The 24,585-nt window shown below is 39.0% G+C and overlaps 3 protein-coding genes across 4 annotated transcripts in view; 1 reads left to right on the forward strand and 2 right to left on the reverse strand.

The window, feature by feature from the left end:
- LOC102192669 (TGF-beta receptor type-2-like) overlaps positions 1 to 2,933 on the reverse strand; it is a 14,501-nt gene extending 11,568 nt beyond the window's left edge. For both annotated transcript variants that reach the window (XM_005751913.1, XM_013915628.1), the window contains exon 1: positions 2,748 to 2,933. In XM_005751913.1, the coding sequence (XP_005751970.1) occupies positions 2,748 to 2,901 (154 nt within the window). In that variant the 5' untranslated portion in view covers positions 2,902 to 2,933. The remainder of the gene's footprint in view (positions 1 to 2,747) is intronic.
- A 1,603-nt stretch (positions 2,934 to 4,536) lies between these two features.
- On the forward strand, positions 4,537 to 11,837 carry LOC102192964 (alpha-aspartyl dipeptidase). Its single transcript, XM_005751914.1, has 8 exons — positions 4,537 to 4,965; positions 5,651 to 5,739; positions 7,565 to 7,639; positions 7,787 to 7,866; positions 8,295 to 8,468; positions 11,055 to 11,114; positions 11,225 to 11,307; positions 11,612 to 11,837. The coding sequence occupies exons 1-8, from the start codon at positions 4,871 to 4,873 to the stop codon at positions 11,676 to 11,678; spliced, it is 723 nt and encodes a 240-aa protein (XP_005751971.1). The 5' UTR covers positions 4,537 to 4,870; the 3' UTR covers positions 11,679 to 11,837.
- Positions 11,838 to 11,973: 136 nt separating this feature from the next.
- Positions 11,974 to 24,585, reverse strand: part of itgav (integrin, alpha V) — a 41,854-nt gene continuing 29,242 nt past the window's right edge. Inside the window, exons 18-32 of the mRNA XM_013915626.1 lie at positions 24,514 to 24,569; positions 24,255 to 24,406; positions 23,937 to 24,074; positions 23,655 to 23,722; positions 23,409 to 23,547; positions 23,095 to 23,187; positions 22,732 to 22,811; positions 19,227 to 19,307; positions 18,808 to 18,913; positions 18,267 to 18,425; positions 17,555 to 17,689; positions 17,197 to 17,310; positions 16,476 to 16,583; positions 15,602 to 15,721; positions 11,974 to 15,413 (exon numbers count right to left, since the gene is read on the reverse strand). Of these exons, the coding sequence (XP_013771080.1) occupies positions 15,321 to 15,413; positions 15,602 to 15,721; positions 16,476 to 16,583; positions 17,197 to 17,310; positions 17,555 to 17,689; positions 18,267 to 18,425; positions 18,808 to 18,913; positions 19,227 to 19,307; positions 22,732 to 22,811; positions 23,095 to 23,187; positions 23,409 to 23,547; positions 23,655 to 23,722; positions 23,937 to 24,074; positions 24,255 to 24,406; positions 24,514 to 24,569 (1,642 nt within the window). The 3' untranslated portion in view covers positions 11,974 to 15,320. The remainder of the gene's footprint in view (positions 15,414 to 15,601; positions 15,722 to 16,475; positions 16,584 to 17,196; positions 17,311 to 17,554; positions 17,690 to 18,266; positions 18,426 to 18,807; positions 18,914 to 19,226; positions 19,308 to 22,731; positions 22,812 to 23,094; positions 23,188 to 23,408; positions 23,548 to 23,654; positions 23,723 to 23,936; positions 24,075 to 24,254; positions 24,407 to 24,513; positions 24,570 to 24,585) is intronic.

Below are 24,585 nucleotides of genomic sequence, written 5' to 3' on the forward strand. Positions count from 1 at the left end.
TGTGTGTGTGTGTGTGTGTGTGTGTGTGTGTGTGTGTGTGTGTGTGTGTGTGTGTGTGTGTGTGTGTGTGCCTCCAGGAATAAATTGAAGCCAGAAGTGAGCTGCATCGAGAGCCAAGTTAGCATCCAACACTCCTCCCTCAAAGGCTCATGGGAAATGTGAGCGCTCCATGCTACTCGGAGGAGGAGGAGGCCCTCCCTATCACAACTCCAACTTTACTTAAGACACACACACAGATAGACACACACACACAAACAGGAGATTTAAGCTTATACACATATGCATGTTGCACTCATGTGCAACACGTGCAAAACAAACTGATTTTTATTTACATTATGTTGACAGAAAGGTCTGACATTTTGTAAAATACCTTCATTTGCATCCATGGTTAAATGTTCCAATTACTGATGCATTCAGCCGGCAGCTTGCTGGCTTATCTTAGTCCTAAGACTATAAACATAGAGACTTCAAGTTTGGCTCTGAGAAACTAGCCAGATAACAGACTGTTTCGTTGTTGCATTATTATGAAATTTAAAACTATCATTGTTTACAGATTTGCAAAGTATTTATGCTACATAATTTACCATCTAATTTTTCTCTTAATTAATGTGAGTAAACACACAAGCAGGAGTCCCACAGGATTGTGTTGAAGCCAGTAACCATTAATGTTTGTTTTGAATTTAATGATGAATTTGAGTGAGGCGACATAAATACTTAGTAGAATATTAGTAGACGAGTAGTTTCCAGAGTTGGGAGTTTCTGGTGTTCTCATCTTCGAAACATTATTTAAGAGAAAAATTACAATGAACGACTACAACAGAGACTCATATAAACTAATTAAATCATGCACATCAGCTTGTAAGTCAGTATTGTTTTATGCTTGCTTCCAACTGAATTAAAGATCTACTTTAAGTTGCTCCAACCTGCCTCATATGCCTGGATTTTTTTTTTTATCACTATTGTTTGGTCATAATCTTTACCTTTTCCTTTTTGTTATTAATCCCTTCCATGATTGGGGACTAGTACTGCTCATGTTCTTTATTCCCATCATTGAATTAAAATTTAAAGAAACATACCAACGGGTTCAATACTACATTTCAGCATTTTGCACTTTTCACACAGGCAGTAAATCTGGATGCAAACAAAAGCTCCTCAAATGTGAGTAAAATCATAAAACAATTTTTTTTAAAAACAACCTCATGCTGTATGAGAGACTGGAACAATGAAAAGTTGATATTTATGCATGGATGGTGCTCTGAGACATCTTTGAGATGCTGTATTTGTCACTATGTGCAGTAAATCAGACTGAAGTGACAGGATATTTGTATTTGACACAACAGCCTTTTTTGTTTTTTACTCTGATGACTTAGACAGCTTTTTGTGGAGCATGTTGTCAGATGCAGTTTAACATTCTGTCTGTATGTGATTTGAATTATTTTGTGCACAAAAGAAACAAAAGTCTGTAAATCCCCACATAAGTGGATTCTTTTCAGCAGCACTCCCTTTGTACTGTTGTTCGTTTGGGAATTTATCTTTTTGAAATATGTATTCTGTTCAATTTCTTCTGTAAGTACAAGAAAAGTGTCCAAAAGCATTAACACACTCTTTCTTTTAGTGCCAGTCTGTGTCTTCTCCAATGTCTTAAACAGCGCCAAGATGTGACTGTGTGTGTAGCCATTCATGAGGACTTTCAGATACACTCACTCTTTGTTAGATATGAGATAATAAGCTGCCCTTTAACAGGAACTGCATGCATAATGACCATGGTGGAAAGCACATTTACTCAAGAAGAGAATCCATTTCTGCATTTTGAAGGCAGTTACTGTCTGTTTTACTGCATGTTTTGCTATAGATTGAACCATGTCTAACAAGAAATATAATATATACAAGACTAAAGCTGAAATGGAATTTGATTGTTGATAGAAAAGATATCTTTTTCGATAACTGCCAAAACAAAAATGCTGACCATTTCATGCTTTTATTTTGAAATATTTTAACAACTTATTTCGCCTTTTTTGAAGTTTGAATTATGGATATTATGACTTAGAAAACCAGGAAGTCAAGCGAACTGATTTGTTGAGAAACTTATTTGAATATGAAATGGTGCAGACATTATTTAGAATCCCACATGAAATAAACCAAATCCACTCCAACCAGCAAGAGTAAAATAGTGTAAAACACAATGTAATATTCACATGGGTCATATCTTTGTACTGAGCACATTTAAATGAATATGTTTAAATTAAGACTATGTTTTAGACTACGTTTTACTTAGGTAACATTTTTCATTCAGGACTTTTAGAGTATCAGAGAGAGATTAAAAGAGAATAAACAGGAAAATGCTGCTGAGACTTTAATGGCTCAGGATCCATGGTTTGAATCAGATGATAGTCACATTTAGCATCTTATCTGCTGATGGAGCTGATAATATTTGTGGACTGCTGACAATACACAAAGCTGATAAACTAAACTACATGAATGATATTTGTGTACTTCTCTGTTGACACTGCAACTAAGCTACATGAATCTGATACCTTCGTTGCAACTTTTATTGCTACATGAATCTTCCACTCTCACTTGATAACACATGAGTATTTCTTCATGTGCTGTATAGTCATTTCAACCAAGATAACGGATCTGAGTAGCTTTTCCAAAACAAAACGTCCCTCCTCTCTGTCATGCCCTCCGCTCGGCCCTCCAGCTCCGAGGAAAAGAGAGAAACAGCCCAAAAATCAGGCAGCACTCACAGGCAGTCAGGAGGACGAGGATCCCGGTCCAAATCGTCCAGCACTGAGCCATCATCTTCCGGCAAAGTAAGTCGATGAAACTCAGGGGACCCCGGTCAGTCGGTGTGTTGGTGCTTCGGTCTTCAGCCCCCGGTGTCAGCGGAGAGCCTCTCATGTACGCAGAGAAAGAGAGAGGGAGCCCAGATGTTTTTCATCCAGATGTGGGCTGGCCCCGCCCCCTTCTACTGCCTCTGTTTCTGTGTCTCATTTCTCCACATGTGACACACAGCGGTGGAAACAGTATTCACTCAGTGTAAAAGTACTCCATTACAGCAAAGTCCTGCTTTCAAAAAAATCCGCAAACAAAAATCATCGTAAAAACTTTTTGAAAACGTATTTTAAAAATAAACAATTAAAGAAGATGCCCTTTTTATGACTACATCACTTTTTCATTAAGAATTTCTTTCCTTGTAATTTCTTTAAAAAATTACAAAAAAACCCATAGTGTCATCGTGTGTTTATTATTTGTACTCATTTGCAGTTAGGTCCATGAGCATTTAAACAATGGTAAATTTTTGGGTAATTATTTTCAACAGTTTAATTTTGAAAACAGGAAATGTTGTTTTTATTGCTCTTTTATGTTATTATTATTACTGTTTTGTTATTACTGCATTCATTATAATTAATTATAATTTAATTTAATATTTCGCATTTACCTTATTGTTACAGAAGGAAAATAAATGGGCATCAAAGAAAATGATTTGATATTGTTCATGATATAATTTTACACTTTACATATTTAAAAGCAGGAAAAATCCAAACGTATCAGTCCTGTTTTGACAGCCTGTTAAATGCAGTGAGATTACTTACTTAATTCAAATTCTTGGCCAAACAGCACCAAGAATGTTTATGAAACTATTTTTCTAGTCTTTTTTTAATAGAGCAAAATCAAACTTTCATTGTAATGCATTTATTATGTTGCATGATTTTTTTCTTAGTCTCAGAAAATATATTCTAGGTAAGTTCTGTGTATTATAATACATTTTATTTATTTACTTTTTACCATTGTTCATCCTTGTCCATTTTTTTCATTTTTTTATTATCTCAGTTTAGAGTTTTAAAAGTTTCTTCACAGAACTTTGCATTTCTATTAAACCAATCTGAAGAAGAAACGGTGGGTGAGACTGTGAGCACTAACAGGTTTATTCCAGCTCATTAGTCAGGTTATGCTCAAACCACAGTGATGTGAGGGCTCAGTGAGCAAATACATATAAATGCTGACACAACTTTGTATCACTTACTTTCACAAGATTTTTTTTCTTACTATGTTCCTGTTGGCTGGGTCACTGAACGAAGAAAACTTCTGAGCTTGAGATAATAAATTTTGTATGAAAGTACAAATGACCTTTTTTCTGTATTTATATCTAGAAATCACTTTGTACACATGTTTTCAGGAAACAAGATGGAGAGGGAAAAAGCAAGGCCAAGGGAACACCTGTTATTCTAAATGGACCCATGGAAGACCAACAAAGAAGTAGTAGTAGTACAAAAAGTACAGAATACTTATATTCTGATGAACTTGGGGAAATCCAGAAAGGAAATACAAGGCTTTAATTTGACATAACTCAAGAGAAAGGAGAAAAAGAGAATTCTACCCTGAAAGGATTTTACTGGACTGTGAGCAGCCAATGAAGAAGGACTTTTGTTTTGTTAGAACTAGACGATAGACTTGCAGGGAAAAGGACGCTTTTATTTTGGCAGAATTGAGGAGAAACGAAATAGAGGTACTTTTATTATGAAAGTACTTCGTTAGAAGCGCTAGTGTTGTTTCCGCTAGTGGTAAAATTGATCAAATACAACTACTCCTTATAAAAAGTATTAGCTGGATCCAGTGTAAGTTTAAAGTAGAAAGGACAGAGCGGCTCTGACAGTAACACGGTGTGCTGCACCGTGAATGCTGCTGTGAGCTTTAAACGGCTCCAAGGTGAACTTCCGTGGCGGGATCAGAGTTGATGAGAGCCGGTTTACGGGCTGTCAGGGAGCCGCTATCAGCCTAATCACAGCTGAACTGTGACCCCGGACCTCTGGACTCCGCCGCACTGAAACTTCTGTGGGTTTTCTTCTGTTTCTCTATTCGAGCCAAGATGAAGAGGAGACTCCTGCTGGTGTCCAACTCCACTTTGCACGGCAGTGGTTACCTGGAGCACTGTCAGCAGCACATCTCCAGCTTCTTTGGAAAGTAAGTTAGCGCCGCGGTTCATATATGTGGGCCAGAAAGTTGACAAAGGGGACAGGAAACAGGAAGTGGGGCCAAAGTCAAGTGACATGCAAAGACGTAAAAGAAAGATGAAAGTTTTTATTTTTTTATTTTGTCAGTTTACTGAGCAAACGTGGATTATAATTTCATTTGTATTTGATTCTTTGTAAATCCCTCTACGAGCAGGGGCGTTTGCAGAATTTTTCAGGGTGGTGGCAGAGTGGGGTGGGGGGTTGGGATGAGGGGGTTGGAAGGAAAAGGAAATCAGAATAGCTGATCAGAAATAAATATGTTGTAGAAAACCTGAACAGCAAAGAATGGGCACAGTTTTCTGGTTCATATATAAGCCTGCCCACTCATATGTATGAAATTCAAATTATGCTGCACTTTTAATCTGTTCATAAGGTTGTATTTAATGGTAAACACAACTTGTGTTTGAAAACCCATGAAACTAATAAAATGTAATTATATAGAGTACCTAATAAATATTCTTAGCTCTGTTACTCAGCACCAATGTAATACTGTAAAGTTATGGACAGAGGGCAGTGAAAATCCTTAGAATGAAATCTTTTTAAGTTTAGTGTGCAGACATTCACGACTGGCCTTGAGGTAGGACTCCTGACGACCTGTCTGGTGTTTATCATGAATCTGTTTGTATGTATTTCAGAGACGTGAAGAGGGTGCTGTTTGTTCCTTATGCTCTCCATGATAGAGACGCCTACACTAAGTTAGCCAGAGACAAGTTTAAGACTCTTGGTAGGTTCATGTAACAGATTATTTTTGAGTCTCATACTGTACACCTGCTTGTTAGTTTCATATTTATAAAGCCTTAAGTAATTATATGCCTTTGTGTTCATGTTTAATAAAACATACATTTATTTAAGAGTTGTGTTCTATATTTTTCTCTTACTTTAATATTTGAGGGTGTGTATATATTCTATATTTTGTTTTGGAAAGCACAGTTTTCAGTGTTTCTAGGAATTTTTCTGTATATCCATCTATACATTTTTTGCCACTTATCTGAGGCCGGGTCATTGACAGTAGCAGCAAAAGCACAGAAGTCCAGCAACTGCTTGTAGCTGATGTCGGGGAACACCATGGCATTCCCAGGCCAGGCAAGAGATGTAATTAATCCAATGTATCTGGGTCTAGGACATGCCTGGAACACTTGCCCAGGAGACATTCAGGAGACATCCTAATCAGATGCCCAACTGATTAGGATGTAACTGGCTCCTTTTGGTGTGGAGGAGTAGTGGTTCAGTCATTCTAAATTCTACCTGAATGACTGAACTCGCCACACTATCACTTAGCGAAAGCCCAGCCTTTCAAAGGAAACTCATTTCCACTGCTTGTAGCTCCAGTCTCATTCTTTTGGTCACTGCTCAGAGCTTGTGACCACAGGTGAGGGTGTGGATGTGAATCGGTTGGTAAACTGATGGCTCAGAGCAATCTACCAGTACAAAGTCCTCATCACTGGAGATACAGCCCTGTCTGTCAATCTTCCACTTCCCTATCTTGGGAACAAGTCACAGTCATACTTGAACTCATCCACTTGGGATAGCAAGTCTCTAACTCGGAGTGGGAACTCAATCCTTTTCCTTCTCAGAACCCTGGCTTCAGACAACTTGGACCCACCAATGAAGCCAACAGGATCACATCAACTGCGGAAAGCAGAGAGCACCAAAGTAGAAGGCCTCTGTCTCTTTGAGCAAACAAGTAGATGGGCTCAATTTGCCTTTTTGAGCTGTGCCTGTCTGGACCACATGTGCTAAGGCCCAGCAATCAGATGCTCTACCTCCCTTCCAGGTCATGCTGCAGGGTGTGGTCCCGGTAACCCTGTCCAACAAGAGACCCTACCTGGGGCAAGTCCATAGGACATCATAGCCGATGGAATCACCGAGACACACAGACCGCTCCTCCGTAGTATAGTAATAATTTATGGGTGATTCACACGTTTAAGGTGTTATGCTTTATGGTATTTTGAAATGAATTTTCCCCTGTATTTTCTGTGCAGTTTCTCCTATATATTCTAGTGTATTCTGTGTATTTCCTTGTGTTTTCTGTGCATCGTGTTGATGTAAGTCAGTGTATTTGGTCTATCTTGAGCCACAGTCCAGGGGCGATCGTGGCTCAAGAGTTGGGTGTTCGTCTTGTAATTGGAAGGTTGCCGGTTTGAGCCCCGGCTCGGACAGTATTGGTCGTTGTGTCCTTGGGCAAGACACTTCACCTACCGCCTACTGGTGATGGCCAGAGGGGCCGATGGAGCGATATGGCAGCCTCGCTTCTGTCAGTCTGCCCCAGGGCAGCTGTGGCTACACCTGTAGCTGCCTCCACCAGTGTGTGAATGTGAGAGTGAATGAATAGTGGTATTGTAAAGTGCTTTGAGGGTCCCGAAAAGCGCTATATAAATGCAATCCATTATTATTTATGTGCATTTTGGTGTTTTCTCCATTTTTTTCTGCATTCTTTCAGTATTTGTTTTTGTTTTCGATTTCAGTGCATACGATAGTTTACAGGACATGCTTTGCTAGATGTAATTCAGTCAAATCCTACATGTCATAAGAGCATTTGTCTTCTGCAGGTTATGAGGTGGACAGCATCCACGAGGCCTCAGACCCTGTAGATGCTGTCCGGAAGGCCGAGGGCATTTTTATAGGTGAGGAACATCTGAGGAAAGCAACAGCTCTTGGAATTTCTTCAGGGATTTCACACTTTTTCTCTTTCTCTTATTCTACATTACCATCTAACCTTTACTTTACCCAATCTGCAGTATGGAGATGCTAAAAGAGGCTTTTGTTTGTAGGTGGAGGCAACACTTTCCGGCTGCTGAAGAGTCTTTATGACAACAAGGTGGTGATGGAGATCAGGAAGAGAGTGATGGAGGTATATTTAATCCAAAAATATTTACTGGAACAAAGCAAGACAGCAAACAAACAAAATACTTTATAATTGCAAAATGTAACATTTTTACAAATGGTTATATATATAGATTGATAGATGTTGTTTTTTATTAAAAACATTCCATTTCAATATAATTTTGTGTATGTTTTATAAAAACATATACTATTGTCTTATGAAGGTTTTAAATAAATTTAATAGATTTGGGGGAGTTATGTACGCATTTTATATGAATATGCACATAAACAACAGACCAAATCGATTAGATTCTTTAAAAAATAATTGCAGAAAAATTCTGTCTTGATTATTAAAAAGAAATTAAACCAATGATTCCTGTGTGCTCTTAGTTAAGTAGTATGACTACTTCTTGTCTCCCTTTTCTTTACTCCCACATTCTTTAAATCCTTGCCCAGGATGGTGTCCCCTACATGGGCTCCAGTGCAGGCACTAATGTGGCCACCATCAGCATCAGTACCACTAACGACATGCCCATTGTTTTCCCTCCGTCCTTCTCTGCCATTGGCCTTGTCCCCTTCAACATCAACCCGCACTACCTGGACGCCGACCGCACCAGCCGCCACATGGGGGTGAGTCGCACAGCCTGAGGTTGCTGTGAGGAGGCCGTTAGGGCAGGTTAGTCTAGACTCTGCAAATAATCATCTAAAGAGTTACTGATTGTCAGAGCTGGAAATAACTATATATTTTATAACAAGTAGAGCTTTGGATGCTTGTTTTTGAGGATTTCTATTTTCTGTTGCTTTACACTGCTACTAGATGAAGCTGAAATTCTTGCTGCAGACACTCCAGCCACAGTCCACTGCAAAGCCTTCACTAATATACAGCTACAGTAAATGAAACTGATCAGAGATACTGGGAGTATTACAACTACTCAAAATTCCGAACTGCTACGAGCCCGAGGTTAAAAATCATCAGTGAAAAACGATGTAGGAGTCTTTGTTTTGCTAGTTGGTTGACAGATATAAGAAAATGATTACTGCACTGAGCTGTCGCTTGTATGCCGTATCAGTGTTATAAGTAACACTCTAACATTGCTTTATGGCTGCCCTCTGCTCAGAGATAAGCAGATATGTTTGGAAGCGACAAAGCAACAACATGTTTGCACTATGAGTAATATGTAAATAAAATAATTAAGCTGTTGAAACAGCTCCAACAGTGAAACGGTGAAAGTGCCATGGAGGTTTTTCGCTCGGCTTTAAAAGGATGTCGCCTTACACTGAGTGAATTTGGACCTCAGTAAATCTGCAGTAGTAGATCAACTGCTCGTCCACTTTGAAAGGAGACAATTAAGGTGGTACAGGAATCTGATTAGGATGCCTCCAAGATGACGTATAACAAACATGTCCTACCAGGAAGAGCCAAGGGCAAACACAGGACACACTGGAGAGATTATATCTCTCGACTTCGGAACACCTCCGTGTCTCCCTGGGATGAGGTGGATGAGGTGGGTGAGTAGAGGGAGCTTTGGGCTTCTCTGCTGAGACCGCAGCCCCTCTGACCTGGACCGTAGAAGATGAATGGATATATCTGCACTTTATTACTTAATAACTTCATGCCACAGAATGATAGTTAGGAGAAAGACGATAACACCAGTGGGAATCTTTTTAATAAATGATTATGCACTACCTGCATTTTGTGGTCATAGTATCTCTGCAGAAACGAATGGAGACACAGTAGGAAATAACCAAGACTGGACTCCAGCCTAAACTGGATGCATTCTAGACCTTAAGGGTTTATAAACAATCTGCATGAAGGGACAGATGATTTGCAGAAGGTTTGACTGACATGAGTTCCAGCTAACACGTGATAAAACAGCCTGAGGAAATTATGCAACACTCAGAGCTGTAAAACTGCAACAGCTGACAAAAAAGCTGCAGTGTCAGCAAAGCGATTTAGGGTAGCTCTGACCAATGTGATGACATGCAATGTTTAGTTTGAGGGTTGTGAAACACTGAATTCATAGAGCCAGGCCATGGGGTAGCAGTTGCACTACCTACAGGGCGTGGCAGCAAGCATCTGGTGTCCAGCTTAAGGGAGAACACGAACTTCTCAGATTTCTGCCAAATTATTTCTGTATACAATTATTCTTAAATGGTTTAAAAAACGTTCCTGAGGTGTAAATTTCGTTCATGGAAGGGTGGTTTTCATCATTTCTTGTTCAGATGGTAAAAGTGTCAGAAAACAGGAAAGGTTTGCTCAGTGCAAGCTGTCAGAGGGTAAGGTGTGGAGTATGAGTTTTGTTATTGCATACATTTCATAGTGAAATGATTCTGATGCTGTAATGATATAGAAGAAGAAGAAAACCAAAACAAAACATAACAAAATCCAAATCCTGACACTAGAAAAGAACTGAAGAATAATTGCATTTTGTGCTGGAAAAACGATTTACATTGACAAGCAGTTGTTAGCATTTGTTAACAAACAGCTGTGAGAAGAATCACAAAGGAAAAACAATCACTTCATAAAAAATATTTGTGTCGATAAAGCACAAATTTATTTTCTGAAAGATATATTGCTGTGTCCACCGACCCCTGGTGGTCACTCTTGGTGATTGCAACAGTGACAAATGTTAATAAACCTAGATTTGTATCTTTAAATATTTTAGTTTTTATTTATGTTTATAATTTATTTTAATATCATCACACATTTGGGAGCAGTATTTAGCTGAACAGACATGAGCAACTGTGGTTTAGGAGGTACACTGGGTCATCTGTTTGGAAGGTCAGCGGTTCAATTCCCAGCTCCTCTAGTCGTCCATGTAAGATACTAAACCCCGAGTTTCCCCTTCGGTTTGGGTTTTCTTCTGTCATTGTAATGTGGTCACAGCAGCAGGTATTCAGCAAAACAGGAATGCTGTTATTAAAATACACTTGCTGAATTAACTGAGGACAGTTTGTCACCAATAAGCAGTTGTCCTTATTTTTTGTTAAAAAGAAGAGTGAATGACGAGGTTATTTTGAACATTTTGTCACATCAATACTTATATTTCAGCTGTGGTTTCAGCCTCCACTGTTTCCACTGTGCTTACAATCTTGAATCTTGTTTTCAGGGAACGGTCTGAGGAAGACCATTACTGGGGCTTACATGGAGAGCTGAGGCTGAACATGACGTTAACGTCCTTAATGATGTACATATCTCTGCTTTTACTATTTTAGGAAACCAGAGAGCAGAGGATCATCCAGTACCACGAAGAACCCGATACTCCGTGTGTCCTGGTAAGTGAGGGGAAGCAGACCTGCATACATGTAATAGTGCTTAAATCTTTCATGCCAAGAAGATGAAGCGGCTTCATTAGAAAATTACCGTCTTTTTTGTTTGTTGTCAGGGTCTGAGGGAGGGCTCCCTGCTGCTAGTGGAGGGAAACAAAGCGACACTGCTGGGAACCACTAAGGCCAGACTGTTCACCAGGTAACACACACTTTAAGTTTTCATGACTTGAGATGACATCACACTGACTTATCCAATCTCCTTTCTAATCGACTGTAGCCTTTATTAGCCTTACACTAAAACAAAATTAGTTTAATGTTAACATGTTCTTAACTAAATCTAAACAGCATCCCGGCAATGTGGCTGTGTAACCAGGGTGTGTACATCATCAGTAGGACAAACACACATTTGAGAACGCGAAACAAGTTGAGTTATTCCAGTGACCAGAAAATATCAGCAGGATTTTTATAAACGCTTTCTTTTTGTGTATAATTATGTGTTTCAGGAAAAAGCCCACAGTGGAGTATGAGCCAGGCAGTGACCTTAGCTTCCTGCTAACTGATGCACAATGATCGGTCAAATGGAAGCAAGACGAGGAGCACAAAGTTTTCAATGTTTCTGGTTGGAACAGAATAAAGATTTTAAGGAAACATCTAATGTGTCTCTCCAGTAAAGTTAATCTAGTATTTTTTTTTAGCAACTTGTGCAAAAACCTGAATAAATTAAAACAAAAATTGACCATTAAGTCTGTAAAGTACAAATTCCTTCCACTTTACACATGGTGATGTGATTTAAATGCAATATTCATATATACATTTGTAAAAGGCTGCCTGGTTTAAAAAGAAGAGATCACCACAAAACACTGAACAGATGTGAACAAATCAGTTTATTTTAGTTTAAAGGTAAAATCATCTCTTTATGAAATCATTGTTTTATTCTCTATGTGAAAGAATACATACATCAAAAATAGTCAATATTTTCTTAGGGCAGAAAGAAACACTGAGCAATATTAAATACAAATGACTGGCTGCAAATCACTCGTATCTGCCAGGAGGCTTTGTTTTTTTTTTTTTTCCTCCATATTTAACACAAACTCCTCTACTCACCAAAGGCTTTTGCATCATCGCTCAGGACAACGGTGCTGACAATAAGGTCATATCAAAGATGTTAGGACAGAAATAAATGTTTTAGCGATTTGCAGCTTTTCTGAGTAATTTGAAATGACTGATACTGAAATGAAGATTTCTGTCCAACTGACTCCTGGCAAAGAGAAACATGCTGTTTTGGTCTAATTTACACACAATCAACCTTAGAAAACCTTTATAGAAAAAATGAACAGTGCAGTGAAGCCGCTCAGTTTATCTCCCGCATGAGAGCACTGACCTAAGATCAATCCTCATACCAAAATCACTCATTTGTTAAGAAGTGCCGTCCGACACAAACACACAACTCTTTGCTCAAGTAGGACAAGTTGGTTCAAAGTATTGGTTAAGATGCCACTGAAAGAAAACAATGTATAATGTGCTTATTAAAGTCTTCCTGTTATTTTATGATGAATGTTACCTGCATTATTATATTTGTAAACCTATAATCAGCTATAAACATTAATTTATAATGCGAACCCAATATGGGTAAATAGCAAAGTATTTTTTTCTTTTTCTTTTTTTTCTTAAGTATTAGAGCAATCATATACTCAAAACACAAAGTAGAAACCTGCGTTTGTTTTAACTTGTTCCCAGCAAAGCTGCCAGTCTGAAATCTGAATGTAAATAAGTAGAAATCCAAAAGGCCTCAGTGCAGGAAAAACTGTCACAACCAATTCAGTGAAAAGGACTACAAGTCTTTTTAAAAAGAAGTTTGTGATTTAAAACTACACAATAAAACTCTATGCTTGTTGCTGTGTGAGCTGAACGGGCCTCAACTAGTGATTACAATGAAACATGAACCAATCACATGCTTGCAAATACACAATCCAATCGATCATGTCAACACACACTGGTCAACACTCAAGTCGCAGCTCACTAACACTAAAACAGCCCGTACTTTGCCAGGTTAGAATTACTAATAGTCTATTAAGCTCCACCCCCATAGTTACTATTGCTGTTGCTCTAGCCACTGACTGAAGGTATTTACACATGTTGACAAATCTTAAACATTAAAATGTGTAATGTCTTAAATACTTTAATACTTTCATCAATTGGTCAGGTTAAAAATAAAAATAAAAATCCAAAATTTTTTTTTTTAAGTTTATCTATTCACTTGAAAAATAACTGAAATTGTTCATTTAATGTATGGCAAATATAGAGCGGTTTCCATACAGCCTGAAACATTTTCTCAGCCAGTTACAGCTCTTTGCTTGCAGAGACACAACATAAGCTTCAACATAATGATGCGAGATATGAGGCTTCTGTGGACTGACTAATCAGACAGAACTTAAAATGATTTTCAACCATTTTCTGCACAAACAAAATTACATTTGGCCAAACATTTTCTTGATTGTGTTGAAAAAAGTTGGACAAACTTCTAAAACTCTAATTAATGTTGTGTACAAAATACAAAGGAAACAACCACCAACATCCCAAAGCAAACTCATACAAGAGAAATGCAGATCAGCTACCCCACACACAAAGCAGGAAGAGAAAAAACAAGCATACATAAGGGCAAATATATTATTGTGAGCTTCCCATCATCCCATGCTACAGCAGATAAACCAGTTTTACCGAAACATCTAAAAAGACCTGAATGCAGCTAACTAGCTGCTTCAGTTACCGTATTGCTTTGTTTTTGTTTGTTTTTACATTGCTGGTTGATCAAAATTAATCACGTCACTAAAACAAAAAGAAAAAAAACATTTACTAAATTACAAGTGGAACCCGACTGATAAAAATTCAATATATCGGCCGATACTCTCACATATGAAACAAACACTTGTTTTGCGTAGTAATAATTTGAGTCCATACCAAGATAATATGGCACATCACTGTGACATATGTGTTATTTGTTTATGCTCTGCTTGGATCAGTTGGCTATTGTGTTTGTGGTGTTTTACGCTTCTTGTGTCTCAGCTGGGATGTGTTTTTATAGCGCACCTTTGCTGATTTAAACTCCACTGATTCAGTCTGTGGTATTCTTTAATACAATACAATAATAATCACTGGCTGTATTAATAATTAACTGCTCTTAGAAACTCTAAAACAATGACTTAAGTGTAGCATAACAACAAGGCTGTTTATCTCATTGCTGAATTTGTGTTTGGATGGAAAATGTGAAAATTAAGGTGGTTTATGCTTCTTATAACTTCTGGAAAACTGTAATTTTGATTTCAACTGCCTGCTGGAACAAAACCATTAAGTTTCTCGATTTGTTAAAGGAATAGCTCAACGGTGTAGGACATGTTCAGAATGACAACAGGCTTGTGTTTGAATATTAAATATGAAACTGCAGTGGATTAGCTTGACTAGCGAACAGCTAGCGTGGTCCTTTGAAGAGGTAACAAGATCTGCCTGGCAGCTTTAATGTTCACTAATATGCTCTAGCTTGTTTAATTTTTAATGCTTGAATTGTAAATATGAAATTCTGCATTTTTCAAATGTTGAATACAATACAAGAGATCGACTTGCTAGCTCTCACAGCTAGTTTGTAAAAGCATTTTGACACATTTTATCAATAATGATTTTAGGGAACAAAAAACATTTATTAAATGTTTATATAATACTTAGAGTTGTGATTTTTAATATCATTAATGTGAAAAGATGAGGTGAATTTTCTTTGTTCCCAGTCCCATGTTAAGGTAAGCTAATCAAGCTGTAGCTTTATATTTTTAAAGCAGGCAATCTGATCATGCAACTCTCACAAATTAAACAAATGTATGTGTGAACTCACAAAACATCTGCAGTTCGTAACATCAGCGTCGTTCAGCCATCACACACACACTGTGATGCAGCTTCTCAGGAAACGTCGAACTGCTCCTTTAACACTAAACTTTGTGGATTTTGTTTGATCAATGTTTTCCAGATTCTCTTTTGGCACAAATACATGTTGACATTTTTTTAAAAAAAAAACAAAATAAAATAAAAAACCAGCACATTAAATCTTAAATCATATCATTATCTGCCATCCAACAGTCAATACAGTGAAATGCTCTCAGAGGCCTTTTTACCCTGATTTCTTCCCACCCCCTACTGATTTGCCATCAGTCCCTCACAGTTTGACATCTAGGCATCAGTGTTTCCGTTCTCCTCCGGCTGCAGCTGCTCCTTTTCAATGCAGTCCTCCTGTGGGGGGCGGACTCTCTTAAAGAAACCCAACTGCACAGGAGAAGAAGAAGAAAAGAGGGCACAAGAGTCGGTTATATTTGGTAGTGAAAGTGGTGTTTCAGCCATTAATCTGACACAGAAGAGCAACGTCTGAACACACGTCTCAGTGTAAAACTACAGAAGCTTAGGAAAAAGGAAAAAAGCAGCACAAGAACAGTGACAATGGACATGTTTACTACCTTGTACATGATGAAGATAAGCAGCGCCAGCAGCAGCAGTCCTGCCAGCACAGCCAGAGCCACCACCCAGCCTGGCACTGGTGGAGGAGGCTCAGCCACCCAAACCACTGATACACTCACCTGAAACGAGACAAAACCAAAAACATACTTACTTCGTCCTGATCAGATTAAAGTCATTATGCTGTTATAAAATGACCAGTCTAACTCTTTAAAATATGCACTGTCCTTCCATCTGTGTTCCTTTAAGGCTGTTAAAATAAATTCCTCAAGACTGGTATCAACTTGTTCCAACGCTTCATTAAGTCTACGGTCCATAATCTTTACGAAGAGTCGGGAGTCTAAATGCCAGCGAGTGCTTCCGAACACGCTGTGGACCTGCACTAACATGTTTTATCAGTGATTTAGAGACTGCTGTGTGATAGCAAAACACTGAAGAATGTGTTTTCTCTGACTGATTTAAAATCTAATATTAAGGGACTCCTACTGTTTATATGATTACATTTCATGTAGTTTATGTGAAAATATGAGCTCATTCAGAAATCAAGATTTTTTCTTTTGTTTTTTGTTTTTCTGCAGACAGGAACTGGTTTGTGTAACAACAAGGTGAGAGAGCTTATTTTTCATCTCCTTGCTGATAACGAGTCTACTGTCATGAGTCTGACTTCCTGCACTGAGAGGTTTTGTATGCTTGTTTATCTTTCTGTGAAATTCTTTGAACTTCAGAAGAAAACCATAACTTTAAAGTCACTAGTTTGCTACGTATTTCATTCATGAAACCTCCGTATATGTGCACACGCATTTTGTGTTGACTTTGTGTTTGTAGATAATTCTGTGTCTTCCATGTGTGCTGATCATTTCTGTTTGTGTGTCTTACTGTGGTGCTATTGGATGGTAGCTCCATCTCCAGGTTCTTGTAGGGCATCTCGATCACACTGAAGCTAGCCGTTGATTGTATCACATAGGAACGATTCTGATTCTCAGGCTGAAAGGAGGGAAAAAAGTCACATGTCTGACAAATGAAGTCCAAAATGCTGAGGATAAATCACGACCTGGAGAATGGATATTACCTAACAACAGACATGTGTTCTTCAGCTATTAGAGAAATTAGGACAGAGGTTTAAAAATGTGACAGTCTGGGCAACACTGTGTTCTGGTTATTTGTTTACATTTTGGCAAAAAGTCCAGATTATGAATGTTGGATTAGCTATTAGCAACCACTGCATGTAATGCACCCATAGATGCACAGGCAGCCATCACTGGGTTAGTGCAACAGTGAAACTTTATAAAGACCAGCTTTTGTTTCTAAGACGTTGCACACATGTTCTGTTGTGTGATTAGATTCCATTTATTTGCATAGCACCAAATTGCAACAACAGTTGCTTCGAGGTGCTCTATATTGTAAGGTAAAGACACTACAATAATATGATGGAGACACACAGCAAACCCAAACCAGTGCATGTTGTGTTGTGTTAATCAGGAAAGGAAACAGAAAGAAAAGAGCATGCATTTATAATTTAAGAGAACACAGACACAGAGCTGGTTGCTGTGTTCAGTAACATTGCTCTGCCCTAACATAGGTGCTTTTATTTGATTACCCTGAGGAAGTTGTTGACATCCAGTCTGGAGTAGATGAAGAGGATGGCGTTCTTCCTCCTTTCTAGACGACCGACCTGACATTTCAGTGTCAGACACTTAGCTGTGTGGCAGTCCCACACACACACACACACACACACACACACACACACACACACACACACAGAAACGTTTACATGTAGAGAAGCACAGCAGGAGTCAAATGAATGCTTTTCTTTAGGAACGCAATTTGATTGGGAGATGTCATCTAAAGCTGCTGGGATGCATCAGCTGTTCTTAGCACGATCAGGCATGAGTCAAGGTGTAATTTCATGTCATACAAATGGGTTATTCAAAGCATATGTGCTTGTGTAGATTTACCAGTGTCTGCAGGTCATTCTCTGCATTTCTGGACTCCAGATCTCTCCTCTGGCGGACGCTGTTTTGATTCCGTCCCTCCGACTCTCGTCCTCCAGGCGTAACAGTGCTGGTGTTCTTTGAGGTGCTCACTGGGTTCTGAAAGACACAGACACACAAAGAAAGGCTTATTTGTTGGAAACATGTAAGAGAAGGAGAACTGCCACAGCAGCACATTATTAATTGGAACAGCAGAAATACTTCTTATTGGTGTTTAAAGCTACTTTGTCTAATTACAAACTGAAGAATTCAACAAAAACTTTCACCACTAGAGGGCAGCTTTTTATCAGCTGGTGCTGACATGTTTGTTGGTCTGCGCTGCTGTTTGACTTTGAACATTTGATTTAGCTACCCCATTTCCTCAAGAGGCTTTGCCTTTTTCTCTCACCACCACTGTAAGCAGGTGTGTCCTGTGATGATGTGGCCGCTTAACTGAAGGTTAAACTGACTCAGCATGTTTTGGTACAAAGTGGTATAAAGTACAGCCTGGCAATAGTTTAATGTCAGCTGATCTCTTTAAGATAATCCATGGTTGTGATAGTCATATTTTTAAGCACAAATTTAGAAGAAGTACCTTTAAGATCACAATTGACAAAACTGTGGAAAGAAGCTGTATGTTGTGAACTGTTTGAGTATTGGTGTGCATTTGTGTTGTTTCTGTATTTGTGTGCCTTACAGAGACATTGAGTGGGTTTATCTGTATGTCAGTGGTACAGTTGATGGGTCCCTCTGTGTCGTAGCTGGTGATGTAGAGCAGAGAGCTGTTTCTAAACTGGTACGGCCACTTGACCTCCAGCGCTGCCTTACTGAACGTACTGGGACCGTTGTTCAGGAGCTGTGAAAGGGGAATGCAAGTTTTAATCTCAGTCCAAAGAAATAAAAATACAGAAGAAATATTTTCAATAACCACTGGCATTAAATCTGTGACTGTGAAGCTCTAATAAATCATTTCAAAAAACAAAAAGCAGTTGAACTATACAATAATACCAAAAGGGTGGGAGACCAAGAAATACAGTCTCATATAGCATAATTCATTGTGAAATCATGAGGTCAGCTTGACCTACATTACATTATGTTTGCTGGTAATAATAATAATAATAATAATAATAATAATAATAATATTATTATTATCATCTTGTGCAGTCTTAGTTAAATCAGTGAGATAAAAAAACAGAATCACCCGTCTCTCCCGCATGTTCGTGCACATGTGTCTGTACCTCGTAGACGTGTACTATTTGTGGTCCGATGTCGTCACCAAATACAGGAGGGTCTCTCGGTTTCCAGTTGGCGATAGGAATAAACACCTGACCAGGAGATGAAGACCTGGAAACACATTTTAAGGAACAATGTGAAGCTGGAATCATAAAAACTTGTTTTTAAAGCAAGTTTCAAAGTCAGAGATATACCAGTTAAATGAGGGTGTAGTCAACACTTTTGTTTTTATAGTTGTACAAATTCTGTAGCTTTTAAAGCCTCATCCCTTTTTAAAGTTGAGGCAACAAGCTTATCAATTATTATTATTATTTAAATACACTATTGGGAAAATCATATAAATTACAGCCTCTTCTTTTGAAGCTTCTTAAGCAGAAAGAGAAACACCTTCAGGAGCAGCAGTGTGTGTTTCTGTGCGTTTTACCCTCTGATGGAGACTTTAGCGAGTACAGCCAGTTTGATGACGCTGGTGACTTTGGGACTGGTGTTGTCAAACTGGTTAGAGCTGAAAAATCAACAACAAACAGTCACATTCATATGACCAAAAACAAACAAACAAACAAAATCCCTAACCCCTAAATGTGTTAAAATAAACAACATCACAATGATCTAACCTTATTACGATAACCTAACCTCGCACACGTCTCTGGACTGTAGATGGAAGCCAGAGTCACCTGAGAGAACCCACACAGACACGGGAGAAGACGTAGAGGCTGGATTTGAACCCAGGACCTTTTTGCTGTGAGGCCATCGTACTAACCACTGTGCCAGGTTTAGTTACATCAGTAATTCAAACTGCGCACAGGTCTGAATGCAATGAATGGTTGTCTGTCTTTATGATTCAGCCCTGCGGCAGACTGACAAATTGTCCAGGGGGAACCGTGCCTCTCGTCCTAGGACAGCTATGATAGGCTCTGCCAGAACCATATCTTATGCGCAGCAACTCAGTCCTGGAGTCTGTTACATTTCTAATGTAAGGATCCTAAATTGGATAAGCTGAAGAAAATGAATGAATGGCTGGAGAAATATTACAACTTATTGATTACTCTATTCTTATTTGTAAAGCATCTAAAAGACATTTCAAAGAAGATATATGTCATAAAAAAGGCAAATAAAGATAAAGATAAAATAAAATGAAAGACACTATTGAATAATAAGTCCAGTGAATGATGGTAATAAATACTAAAAAAAAGTAAAATCCTGATTAAAAGTTCGAACCTGATGCTAAAGTGCTAAATTCTACATTTGTGCTTATCGTGAACAAAATGCTGTCAGTGCCAAACTGCAAATCAAAGACATCACAACACTCAACTGCAACTAACTGACAAATAAATACAGTAATCACCAACAATGTTGCTAATATGTAGAGCTCATGAAAGAAATCAAAAATAAATCAGGAATAAGTCAAATGTAACGGATAATAATAAAGATAACTACCTTAAAAAGTTTAAGAATATGAGAAAAGGTTAAAACAGTTAATCTGTACATGTCAAAGGTGATGACAAAAAGAGAGAAACGGCCTTCAGAAATCTCCTGACACACATTTAAGGAGCAGTGAAACTGCTGTGCAGTACGAGTGTGTCGATGAGCTGAAGAGGAGGCGAACCAAAGACTGCTGAAAACCCTTCATTAACATACTTCTCTCTCTCTCTCTGCCACAGAAGTACAAAAACACTAACACAGAAGAATGTGAAGACGGAGCTGCTTCCTTCACAGTTTCAGGGCTTTTGTCATTCAGATGAGCAAGACGAGGAAAACAGCTCTGCTTTAATGAATTAAGTGGGCTTAACACTCAGTCTGATTGCAGTTAGCTTCTATCACGCTAAACCTTCTGAGGTGCGTTGATGCTACTGTACCCTGATTTTCTTTTGTGTCCTTGGAATAACAGCAGAGTCCTTATCATTTCACACTGGATACAGGATGTACTGAAATCCTTCATTTTAAACACTTCTTGAGACTACCATTAATTCCTCATAATGACAAAATGAAAACTTTATTTATATTTTAGCCTTGATTTTAGTCTTTGTGTAACTTTTGCCTCTCTATACACCAGTGTTTGTGTGCTAATATGAAAAAGAAAACAAAAACTGAAGTGCTGTCAGTAGGTGGCACTATGCGGCACTCATTACAATTACCCAGAATTACCTACTGTTGATATTTCAGGCCTTCGAAGTAAGTTCGACTCAATTTTGACCAAGGCCAGAGAGTCCATCATAGTGATTGTGTACAACAATTTTTAAACAACAGATCTGTTTAGAATGTATAAACAGCCCATTTGACTAATAACCAATGTTCCCTCTAAGCTGCGCAATTGCGCACTGCTGGCACGCTCTCTGCACACAGAAAATCTGTGCTGCGCACAAAAAAAAAAATCTACCTGAATTGAAATTAAAATTAAAACTTTAACAATTCTGTTTTGCAGTGTGAGTCAGTAAGTGGCTGGCTGCTCCCGTATGGGATTAGAACGATGCCACCTTATCCCATAGTCCAGCCAATGATGCGATTCACATTCATATATACGCAGCTAATCAATGTCGTTGACAGACTATGACAGCGTCCTTATGTGCCGACACCGGTGTTTTAGCTAGCAAAGCGGCGTGGATGATGTGGAGTGAAGCCACGTTAATGACAACGTGTACAACCATTGGAGGTGTGAGCAGGACAGACGGAACAATTGACGGAAAAAGTGTCGACTTTATACCAGTTTTTAAATCGTGTTGATAGGTCACGTAAAACCAGAGATATGATAAAAATATTTTTAATGTTTGGTTTTCTTCCTGAATACCATCGTTGTTTATATTTACTGCGGGAAGAAACGGTAAAAACTGCGTTTTATAAGGAAAACGCTCGAAAACACTCTCCGCCTGTGAGCAAAAACATACTACTACTACTTACTTCCAATAGTGTGAACATACTACACAGGTCATGAACAAGATTTTTTAAAATTTTCATTGTAAGTGGGCTAAAGCAGTTATTTAAAAGTCGTCTAACATAAACGTAAATGCTGTAATTTGATTATTTTAATAAACCATGTGACTTGGATGGATTTGATGCTGGCGTGACCACAGTGCACACGTCTAATGTTGCTCACAGTGGTCCGAGGGATCGCTCAGGGAGTTTGTTTGTTCACTCAGACACATGAAAAATTAGAGGGAACATTGCTAATAACCAAACTAAAGTGATGATTAATCCTAATGAAATGTTTGTAATGCATTTTTCTACTAGTCACACATTGACTTTCATACAGCACTTTATCTACCTCCATGGCTCCATGGTCGCAGCAGATGGCCGCCCCTCCCTGAGCCTGGTTCTGCTGGAGGTTTCTTCCTGTTAAAAGGGAGTTTTTCCTTCCCACTGTCGCCAAAGTGCTTGCTCATAGGGGGTCATATGATTGTTGGGTTTTTCTCTGTATCTATGAAGCGCCTTGAGGCGACTTATGTTTTGATTTGGCGCTATATAAATAAAATTGAATTGAATTGAATTTAGAATCAACAATTAACCTAACACGTGCATTTTTGCTGGAGTACCCAGCAGGCAAAGGAGGAACATGCAAGCCCCACACAGAAAGGCCCCAGCTGGGATTTGAACCAGGAACCTTCTTGCCCTGTTTCCAAACCACCCCACCACCCTATTACAGCTCTTGTTTCTGTGTGAAGGCACCATCTGACCTCGTTATGACCTTTGTTCTTATGTGTACCACATATGACCACTCCTACACAGTTTCACTGTTCCCCAAGATTTAAAATCCACCTGATCTGAACCGATTCAGGTCGAATTTGTCCAGGAGCAGTCTCGGTGTACAAACATTTATAGCACCTATACAAAAGCGTAGCATCCAGGGTATTTTTGCTTCTATCAAATATCAAAATGGGTTAAATTTGATGAGTTAAAGCAGGGTCAGAACAAAGAGACCAAACACTGTTCCGTACCTGACTATCTGCAGGTCAAAGCGGACAGATGTGTCGTCCTCTGATAGCTGTTGCACGCTGAACCCCAACTCAGCCACCATCTGACCAATGAGAGCACAGGGACAGGGACAATCAGTGAGCAGGAGGATGCAAGAAAATCCAGCAGACATCACTAGACTTGATTTGGTGAACAAAGGTCACTCAAAATAATCGAAACTTCATTACTGACGTATTCTGATTTTAAAGCTGCAGTTCAATATATTTGATTCAAATATTTATTCGGGCAAATCAAATGTGCTTTAAAGTTTTCTTTCCCTTCTGATCAACTTCCAGTTGGACCAACTCCTATGTGTGTGTGTGTCTTTACATGCACCGATCACTGACCTTAGTTCCTCCCTTCATGGGGTTTCCAAGGTCACACACCACCATTTTAGTCTGGTTCTCTTTCTTGTAGGCGCAGGACAGCCTAGACAGGGCCTAAGAAAAATAAGACATCACTGATTATTACAAGAATTATTACCAGCTCAATGATGAACTGGATTGTACAGTAATACTTTATGAACAAACATTCCAATGCAAGAACTTTTCAGCTTTATTTCTCAAAGTACAGCAGCAGGAAAATGTATCTCCTCACTTCAAAGTGAACATTAAACTGATTTTGCCTGAATCTGGGCAAAGTGGAGTGGTGTCTGTATTACCTGACTGCGACCGCTGAAGTCAGCCTGCTGCGGAGGGTAGATGTGGAGTTCGGCCTCGTAGGCTCCCTCGCCTTGATTCTCAGCTGTGATCTCCAGGGTCAGAGCGTTATCATCGCCAATGTAAATCTGGTCACGGTCACTGAAGGGAGGCAAAGAACACTAAACTGAGGGTTTCAACCTAAATTTCCGTCCTGATTTCATTGGCACAACTTTTTGGTTTAACTTAGGTTGAGTTTGTTTTCTCACCTTTTAACCGACAGCTTGAGGTCAGGTTTGCAGATGTTGTCAGGCCCACAGTCCAACAGGATATGAACCTGATGGAGAGAAGAGCAAAGATGAAGATGTTCAGTATCAAAGAACGATAAATAAAAGGAGTCATTCAGTATTGTTTGGTCCAAACTACTATAAAGCCTTCATTATCAAAAAAATTTATTGTGAACTATCATTCTCTACATGCCAACATGACTACCAAAGGCCCTAAAAGTCACAGATCGCTGTTCATTCATTGAATAAGCTGCACATACTTACCTGTTTGTTGATTTCAGATGGAGATGACATGTCAACAATAGGCTGCAATCCCGTTTTGTCTGCAGCCTGCTGGTAGTTCATACTGTACTCCATCGACACTGAGATGGGAGTGATCTTATCCCGGAACTCTCGATTATCCTGACAGAGCAGGAGGAAACATAAAGAGCCATGTTTGTAAATCCATTCCTGGGAAGCATTTTCCTTTTATCCTTCAAACTTTGAAAACCTCTGTGGTCACAAATCCAGTTAACATGCATCTCTAAAAGCATCTTTCATCCTGTGTTAGTCCTGTGATCCTAAACCGTGTGACTCGCTCACCAGGTAGACCCACTGCTCCTCGCAGGTCGGCCCTTTGCCGTTGGACACGGTCGTGTTTTTGGAGTACTGAAAGGTGCCACTGTGCAGGAAGAAGACACGCTTAGTCGTCTCCTTCTGCTTCAAGCGGTCCAACATGAGGTGCACTCGGAAAGCTGGGAGAGTTATTAGACAAAATGTGAATGTTGCACCGCCACAACTAATGCAACTCTTCTTGTTGTGCGGAGGGAAAATCGGATGTAGCTTCTGCAGATTTACTTACTGAGCAGGTTTGGAGCCCTATGGCCGTTGACCTTCAGACAGTACTTCACCTTAAAACTGAAAAACAACACAT

Source organism: Pundamilia nyererei, unplaced genomic scaffold (genome assembly GCF_000239375.1).
Source record: "Pundamilia nyererei isolate P.nyererei 1_Seehausen unplaced genomic scaffold, PunNye1.0 scaffold00334, whole genome shotgun sequence".
Taxonomy (NCBI): Eukaryota; Metazoa; Chordata; class Actinopteri; order Cichliformes; family Cichlidae; genus Pundamilia; species Pundamilia nyererei.

What these genes read in the sequence shown, in the direction of transcription:
- LOC102192964 (XM_005751914.1), top strand. Translation starts at nt 4,871, where the DNA reads ATGAAGAGGAGACTCCTGCTGGTGTCCAACTCCACTTTGCACGGCAGT. An exon ending in GGCCGAGGGCATTTTTATAG is followed by an intron (nt 7,640 to 7,786) that starts GTGAGGAACATC and finishes TTTTGTTTGTAG; the next exon opens with GTGGAGGCAACACTTTCCGG. An exon ending in AAGGCCAGACTGTTCACCAG is followed by an intron (nt 11,308 to 11,611) that starts GTAACACACACT and finishes TATGTGTTTCAG; the next exon opens with GAAAAAGCCCACAGTGGAGT.